The sequence below is a fragment of the Nyctereutes procyonoides genome, unplaced genomic scaffold (assembly GCF_905146905.1).
Source record: "Nyctereutes procyonoides isolate TBG_1078 unplaced genomic scaffold, NYPRO_anot_genome, whole genome shotgun sequence".
In the NCBI taxonomy this organism is placed as follows: Eukaryota; Metazoa; Chordata; class Mammalia; order Carnivora; family Canidae; genus Nyctereutes; species Nyctereutes procyonoides.
The window spans coordinates 2,237,327-2,246,430 of NW_026575118.1; the positions used below are offsets into that span (position 1 = coordinate 2,237,327).

The 9,104-nt window shown below is 35.1% G+C and overlaps 1 protein-coding gene across 2 annotated transcripts in view; it reads left to right on the plus strand.

Moving 5' to 3' along the window:
• HECTD2 (HECT domain E3 ubiquitin protein ligase 2) overlaps positions 1-7,388 on the plus strand; it is a 75,314-nt gene extending 67,926 nt beyond the window's left edge. For both annotated transcript variants that reach the window (XM_055334417.1, XM_055334418.1), the window contains 3 exons: positions 1,133-1,248; positions 2,186-2,329; positions 5,459-7,388. In XM_055334417.1, the coding sequence (XP_055190392.1) occupies positions 1,133-1,248; positions 2,186-2,329; positions 5,459-5,579 (381 nt within the window). In that variant the 3' untranslated portion in view covers positions 5,580-7,388. The remainder of the gene's footprint in view (positions 1-1,132; positions 1,249-2,185; positions 2,330-5,458) is intronic.
• The last annotated feature ends 1,716 nt before the right edge of the window (positions 7,389-9,104 follow it).

Consider the following 9,104-nt stretch of genomic DNA (forward strand, 5'->3'; position numbering starts at 1 on the left):
AATAGTTTTCTCGTTTTAGCCTTAATTCTCTAATGGAAAAAAAGACCAGTCAACTCGATTTTTCTTTCCTTGGACTGTGTCTTATTCTGTATCTTTTGGGGCTTACGAATTTTCCTTAAGAGTAGATGAAGAGATCCCATAGGCTCAATGTCTTAATCCTGGGGGACAAAGCACAGAAAACAGAGTTAACACGTAAGCTCCAGGGCCAAAGCCATAAATTCTGATTAAGGAATATATTTATAACTGCTTCCTGAGTCACTTTTTACCCATCGGAAGTAGTATGTCTTCAGAGTCATGATAAACTGTTTGGTTTGACTTGCCTTAGTCATGTGAATACCGTGTCAGAATTACCCTTACCCTAAGGTAAAATTCTTCTAAAGAAGTACTACTCTCCGGCCCAGCTACACAAGGGGCATTCCATCATGCCACTTGTATCTCCCCTCAGTTTTACTATGAGGGTATGGAGTAAGGTCTTCCCTTTGATTTACTATTATAGGAGAGAGCTTGTTTTAAGGTAACTTTTGTCACGTATTTGTTATTAGAAGCACCTTTGAAAAAGGAGCACTTTATTGGGCTCTAACTGGGTTTTTGTCTGTGAAGCACTGGTAGTTGTGGGGGTGGACGAAAAGAAAATAAGTAAATGGCATAGCATGGTCTCTATTCTTAAGTTTTAATCTCTTTAGGTGAGAGACAACTTATGTAGGTGAAAAACCAGTGAATGACATGAGGCAGAGTATAACCAAGTATCCAAACTCTGTAGTGCACCTAAGAGGCGTGTGGGATATTGGAAGGAGGCTGAAATAGCTAGGAGAGTTTCAAGCAGGCTTTGTGGGAAGAGTTGTAATTTGGATTCATGCTTAGTCATCTGCTTGTTTTTCTGGCAAACTGCTAATTACTATTTGCAAAAGGGAGAGCCTAATAGTTTGACAAGATTTATAAATTTTTAGAGGCAAAAATACCTTAGCCTCAGTAGAAAAATAAAAATGGAGATTTTTTCCCCAGTAAAAATGGCTTGATTTACTATAAGAGAAGTCATGTGTTTTATAATTTGATTCAGTGAAGATAGTTCCAATTTCATTTTTTTAATCATCTCTTTTTTATTTTATCATTTTTGGAAAATGATTATTGGCAGCTGCTTCGTCCAGAAGAGGTTGAAATTCTGGTATGTGGAAGCCCTGAACTGGATATGTATGCTCTACAGAGAAGTACTCAGTATGATGGCTATGCCAAAACAGACTTAACTATAAGGTTAGCTCATTCTGCTTCTGAAAGGGAGATTGCCAGACAGGGAATGAAAGAGAATGTGACTTACGTGTATAATTTAGTCTTTAAATCAAGTTAGCTGAAATATTGTAGAGTCCTACCTTGCTTTATCTTTAGAAAGTAATGTGAGAATATTAAATATGAAATCATTTAGCAGTCCCCTTGGGAGAAAGTGATATAAATAAGTTTCTATGAAAGTATAAAAAGTTTTTGTTTTTTATTAGAGTGTGGGGTGGGTAGGGCAGAGAGAGAGAGAGAGAGAGAGAGAGAGAGAATCTTGAGCAGACTCCACATCCAGCACAGAGCCCAACACGGGACTCAATCTCATGATCCTGAGATCATGACCTGAGCCAAAATCAGAGTCAGATGCTTATCCTACTGAGCCACCCACGTACTCCAAGATTTTTTTTTTTAAATGGCCTTGAAAAAAAAAATGGTTTTGGTTCTAGAATTTCAGGGATGCTATACTTATAAATAGCATTTTTAAAATACTGTGCTGAAAAAAAATAAGCCTTGTGAATTATATAGGAGATAAGTGACTTTTGTACTATCCACTGTTGGATTGCTTATGTAATTCTATAAAGTAACATGTTACTTTTGAGATGCTTTGGTGGCTCAGTTCACTAAGTGTCTGACTCTTGATTTCAGCTCAGGTCTTGATCTTAGGGTCTTGAGTTCAGGTCCCATGTTGGGCTCCATGCAAGGCATGGGGTCTACTTTAAAAAAAAAAAGTTACTTTTATAATAATGTTAGTCAAAAATCCAATTCATATGTAGAATCTTATGGTTCCTTAACTTCACATTAAGGGCTATTGTGTATGTTTAAGGGAATTTTTTTTCCTTAAGAGTTTACTTTATGTTACCTTAATCTGTAGGATTTTTAACAAGACATTTTTATATAAATTTCCTTTGGTGTTTTTTAGATATTTTTGGGATGTTGTGCTTGGATTTCCTCTTGATCTTCAAAAGAAGTTGCTACATTTTACTACAGGAAGTGACAGAGTACCTGTAGGAGGAATGGCTGACTTGAACTTTAAAATCTCAAAGAATGAAACTTCTACTAACTGGTAAACTTCCAGATTGTAATTTTATTTTTAATCTGTAAATTTTGCTAATAATAATGTGTTTGGAGGGGATCCCTGGGTGGCTCAACAGTTAAGCGCCTGTCTTCAACCCAGGGTGTGATCCTGGAGACCCTGGATTGAGTCCCACGTCGGGCTCCCTGCAGGGAGCCTGCTTCTCCCTCTGCCTGTCTCTCTGCCTCCTCTCTCTCTCTGTGTCTCTCATGAATAAATAAAATCCTTAAAAAAAAAAATGTGTTTGGAATTAGAGGATTCTTTCAATCAGAAGTCATTTTTGTAGGAGAAATCTTGGGAATAAATAAAGCCTTGAAATGAGACAAAATATGCGTTCAAATTCTCTACTAATTTTGAACACTTATCAATGCCAACTATTAATTCCTTTCTATCAGCTTTTTACTTTGCTAAGTCAACTGTTTCATAGTCTCTTTTAGAATCTAGCTGGCTTTTTGTAGTACACTGTATAATGTTCTTTTTTATTTAAAGGTGTTTTTTATTAAAAATATTAAGGTGAGGTTTTTTGGCTACTGCAGTTAATACAAGTCCTCTAGTAGTAGTTCTCTCTCTCTCTCTCTCTCTCTCTCTCTCTCTAAATCTAGTATGCTTTGCATATGAAAGTAACAATGATGGCTTTATTTTCTAATAGTATTGATGGGTTTAATGCTTATCTACTTGTTTTCTCAAACACCTTATAATTTCCAAAGCTGATTTGAGTAGTCACTATTTTTATCAGAATCATTTTTTTTCTCCCACTCAATATGTTCCCTGAGTTTTGTCAGCTTTTCCTTTCATTTTAGAACTAGACTCTGTTCTTTCCTTTCCTACTGCCACCACCCTGGTGTAGTTACTTTTTGCCTCATTCCTAGCTTATTGAAATGGCCTTCTTCCTGGTCTAGTTGCTCAGATTCTTCCCTTTTTAGTTACTTTATCTTACTAAATTCATTGTCCTTAACACTGCTTTGTTCATGGTTATTTCCTTAGGCCATAATAACTTTACTGCTCTCCTTCAGTTTAAGTTCTAGACTCTGGAGCCTGTCAGATAAATTATGCTCTACAGTCTTCTCCCCAAGATTACATATCAATTTTCCTTTCTTGTCTTGCTTTAGTCAGCAGGCTATTTTGCTATTCCTTAGATACAAAGACACATTTTGTCCTTTCCTTTTTTCATATGTTTAAGTAATCCTCTTAAAACATGGTATTCACTTCCTATCTCTCTACTCATGAAAGTTCTACCCCTCCTTAAAGATCCAGTTTCACATCAACTTCCTTTAATGTGCACCTCAATTATTTTATAGAAGTCTTAACGTCACTTAGCATTTTGCACCTTTATCCTAGTCATTTAGCCCCTCAAGACAGAGGCCATGCCTTATACATCTTTGTAATTTTCAAGTAGCCACACACATATTAGGTGCCCAATAAGTGTTTCTTGAAAGAATATTTAAGTCAACATCATTATATTAAAATACAAAATAAATATTCATACATATGTATATATAATGAAAAAATGTCTAAATAAGATTTACAACTAAAGAGCTAAAATGAAAAAAATTCAAAAGAAGCTTTTTTAAGGTTATATAGGCTTTTTTACTTAACAGAAATTAATTTTTTAGAATATTAACAAAACTATTGTCAATTTAAAAAGAGTAATCTAAAAAAATAAATAATAAATAAATAAAAAGAGTAATCTGAGGGGTTCCTGGGTGGCTCAGTTGCTTAAACACCCAACTCTTGATTTTGGCTTAGGTCTTGATCTCCATGTCGTGAGTTCAGTCCCGCATTGGGTTCCATGCCCAATGTGGAGCCAACTTTCAAAATAAGGAAGGAGGTGAATGAATGAATGAATGAATGAATAAGTAATAAAGGATAATGTGAGTAATGGAATTTAAAACAAAAAGTGACATTACAACCAAACTTTTCTGTTATCATTTCAGGGATTATTTTGTCGGCACACATGGTTTAGGCATAAATCTTTCACAACTCTAGTATTTGCAGTAGGACATTCACATAGATTAAATATAGTTGACTATCAAAGATGGTCATCACCATTGTAGATCCATTAGATTTTTGTTCAATAAGAGTGTTCAATTTTTACATGGCAACAGTACTGGTGTAAGGTCAAACAAATCAGGGTTTGATTATTGGGTCTACAGCTTTACCAGCTCTATAACGTCAGACAGATTGCTTAACCTGTATGTTCCAAAGTTTATTTTTTCTCATCAGTAAAAGTAGGATAACAAAAACCACTTTTTAGGTTGCTTTGAGGCTTAAACACTGCATATAAAAGCACTTAGCACAATACTTGTTGTAGACCAACCACTCAATAAATGCAAACTGATTATAACAATTTTAAGTCTCTTTATACCAAGGGCTGTCGAAGTTTAGTTTCTAATCATACAAACTTCTTTAAAAATGTTCTCCTTTTCTCTGGTACCTTCCCTATTTTTGTTCACTGCCTTCTCTGACTGACAGCTGTTCTGATGCTGCGAAATCCATAAAGTGTGAAGAAAAGGCATAAGAAATCAGTAGCAATCTAAAGTGAAGATGAACAGTATCAGCAGGGAAAGGGACTGGGGGCTGGTCCAGAAGATTCAGAGGATGAATGCTGCACGTGCCCTGAGGGCATCAAATATCCAGGAATGTTCTTTCAATTATTTTTGTATAGTCAAGACTGAAATAATAGTAACAGCTCTATTATCTACTATTCTGCTGGGTGTTTTATACACATAGCTCTTGAAATCTTTTAAACAACCTACTTAGATAGGTTTACCCTGTCATGGTAACAAAGACACTGACATGTGGAGACCTGAAGCCACAGCCAGTAAGTTGGGGAGACAGCATTCAAATTCAGTTCTGACTCCAACAATAATGCCGCCAGGATGCAAGTTTCACAAGAGCATAGGGACATTGACTGGTCTGTAAACCCAGCCCTAGTGTCTAGAACAACAGTGTGCATACATAGGAGGTACCCTGTAAGTATCTGTTCCATGAAGAAATTAATGAGTCACCTCTTGGTACAGCAGAAGAGATCTGAATTGGCCATATTTGACAGTAGCTTAGCTCTTAGCCTATATGTATTTTGAGACTTAGTGTCTTTAACAAAAATTTTTTTTTCCCTAGGTTGCCTGTGGCCCACACCTGCTTCAATCAACTCTGCCTTCCCCCCTACAAGAGCAAAAAGGACCTAAAACAGAAATTGATCATTGGAATTTCAAATTCAGAAGGTTTTGGACTTGAGTAACCTAGAAGACTTGAAATATATTTTATATGTAGCATTCACTTCCCTCTTATTGTGCCTTTAACCTTTTCATGTCTCTGTCTCACAGTACCTTGATAAAGCTCACCAACTTTAAAATACTGATTTTTTAAAAATCAAATATGAAATATGTTCACTGGAGGAGGCATAATTTTCTAAAAACACAGAAATTACTTGAGTGAGGAAAAGACCAGATGGCAGAGACAGGTGTGGGTCCAGCCCCTCTTTTTTATAGCACTTTATGATTCTCCATAAGTAGTTTCTCACAGGTGTTCCACTGGGAAAGCAAAGCACAGTGAAGAATGCATTGACCACACAGTGGAGCCCAGTGGCAGATTGTGTGCTGCTAGCACACGGTAGCAACACACATAGCTACATTCTCATTAATGTAAGGCATGTAGCCATATTTTCATATAGAGGTGAACAAACAATAGTATAAAATGCAGTTTACAGGGTTTTTTTTGATATACTGGCTTTGGTCCTATAAGATTCTTTTCAACTGTTGCTGAAAAGCATGTAAATAACTACATAATAGCCTGAGATTAATGGGATTTTGATAGTGCCATTTATTGCTAAAAGATTTATTTTTACAAAGTAAATTCAGGGTTTTAGATGTGTATACAGCTTTTACAAATCAATAAAGATGATTGTACAAGAGTGTTAACTATTTTCAGACTAATTGGATTTGAGGTTCTGTTCTTTTAAGTAATGTTAGTCTGCATGCACATTGGCAGTAAACTGGTTACTTTGAGTATTCTGTAATATTTGTATAATGATCATTTCTTCTTAAGGGTCAGGACATTAGAAGGGAAATCAGATCTAACTAATTGTTGATAAATTAAGTCAATTACAAGCACAAAAGAACTGTTTTTATATATACTTTGATGTACAAGGCTTATTTCTAATACTTTTTGATCACCAGTTACACTGAAACACTAATTTTTGAGAAAGGCTAGGATAAGATATTTGACAAAAGTGAATATAATGATGACATGTGTCAAAATGATGTAGCTTGGTGTAAAAATAAAGTTCAACATTTTGGCCAAAATGTTTGTATTTCACTGGATTCTGAATGTAGTAAATTCAAAAGTACCCTTCTTGGAGTTTCTAAAAAGTAGCATGTAAAAAGAAACTACATTTTAAGTCAGACTGTAAATGGTTTTCTTTTTATTTACAGCAAATGAAGCAGTTTTATTGGCATGTTACAAATATTTCCGAATCGAGACTTCTCTATTATACTTTGATAGCTTTTCTTCAGAAAACTCTGAAGATATACTTGCAATAATAATGAAGCCAGCATTTGGTACCAGCATACGGTTCACAGGCAAATAATACTGTCCCCCAATTTTTTCTTAGTTACACTGTTTTCTTATTGCTATGCTTCCTGAACCCCACCAGCAGAATTCTTTCAGGTTTGGGGAATGAATCGCTTATTCTCCTGTAGTGCTAAAGCCAATTCAAGAATCTTTGAGGAATAAGAGATAAGAGTTAGATTACCATTTGTTCTCCTTGAGACAGCAGTGACTCTGCTTTCCCACTGACTATACTACGTAAAGGAGTTTTCTCTTAAAAATCTTGGAAAAGCCTAAGAGAGTTAAAGGCATGTTGGTTTTGTTTTGTTTGCTCAGTTTTTTATCCATAAATGCAAATAAAACTGCTTCTCTGTTACACTGCTTGAATTAGAACGTAAGATGTTTAACGTAGGTTACTACTTACTAATAAGCACAAAAGAATCATGTATCAGAAATCAGATTTAAGTATTTTAAATAAAATGTAAACAGTTTTTATTTGGTAGAGATGGAAAAATTGTGTTGGCTTGGTCTGCATGTTTAATGATGTGCTTGTATATCGATAGCTCTGTCACTTTTAGATAAGTACACAAGCAAGCCAAATTTTTAAATGACAAAGTCCATAAGTAACTAGAAAATTATTGTTGTCTGTTGTTATTAAGTTGAAATCTGTAACCGTTTATCACTTAATTACACATTGCCTTTATTTATTTATGTTCTGTTTTTGGTTTACAGTGTATTAATACCTCATTTTCTTAAAAAAAAACAAAAAACAAACCCCACTACTGTTCTATTTCGTAAATTTCAATAGCTAGAAAATTCGTGTAGTTGCTTTTTCTAATATAATCTGTTAGAGAATTCTTAATTTTTATATCTGCCACAGTAAATTAAAGCATTGTGCAGTATTAGTATTTACAAAATGTCCTATCCTTTTTAAATCTTTGCTTAATCATATTTTTGTCTGTATCATCAAAAGTTTTTAACAGTCTGTCTTTTTTGTACAAATCTGTATTAAGTTGTTCATTTCTGGATAAATTTTTTCAAATATTAAAGTTATACAGTCAGGTTTCAGCTCAATTTTTTAACATTAGGCAATTAATTAAAACCATAAGTTTAAAATACCTTATAAAAGCAAACCATTCTCTTCATTATAGTCTTAAACTAGTGCTTAGGACAACTTCTAATACATACAGCTTCAAAAGATATGTGTTGATATTGAAAGCTGATAAAATCAGCTTTCACATTTTCACAGTATGAAACAATGTCTATCCAGTGTCTGGATGGTCCCAGACCATTCTGTCAAATGAACGTTACAACGCCACAGAGGCTACCCAGAAAGGAACCAAGTATGACATTTCATTGGGCAACTTCAGATCTTTAGTATTCCTCCCCAAAACCGTTAGTTTGGCCTTCTTTCCCTTGCCCACATCTCCTATGCTTAAGGAAAGAGAGGATATTATGAGAATGTAGGGAAGAATGTCCTGGTGATTCATGGAAGAAGAGAGGTGACTGATTAATGGAAGATAGGTAGCTTAGTAGGAGGAAGAAAGACCAGGGTAGGTTTTCACAGTGGGAAGTACAAGATCAGTTCACCTAGATGGCCACACAGCCTTTGGTCTGGTGGTCTGGTGTGGTGGTTACGAACCACACTTAGGAGCCAGAATACCTGGGTTTGGGTTTGCTATTCACTAGCTGGTTTCCTTCGGCAAGTTACTCTCCCCATGCTTCAATTACCATACGAAAATAATTTGTAAATGGAAATATACCTATCTATCTCATAGGTAGGCTTGTAGGAGGATTAAATAAGTCAATGTGTGTAAAGCACTCACAGCACCTGGCATATTGTAAATAATATGTGATGCAAGAGGGACCGTGGTGCTAATGTGATAACGTCTTAAAACCACTGCTTTTGAAGCCTTCTGCAGAGTTTTGAATATCAGACACTGGGGACAACCACAAATTAAAGAACACAAAGTGCTTCTGAGGCATTAAAATTGTGTTAGAATATTTCTTATTCTAGAAACAGTGCTTTAGAATTTATCCTAGATATTTCACTAGACAAGGGTTTGGGTTTTTTTGCATCAATTTCTCTTTGTATTTTATTTTCTTTGTTTAAATTTAATTGGTGTATTATTAGCTTCAGAGGTAGAGGTCAGTGATTCATCAGTCTTATATGACACCCAGTGCTCATTATATCACTTGCTCTCCTTACTGTTCATCA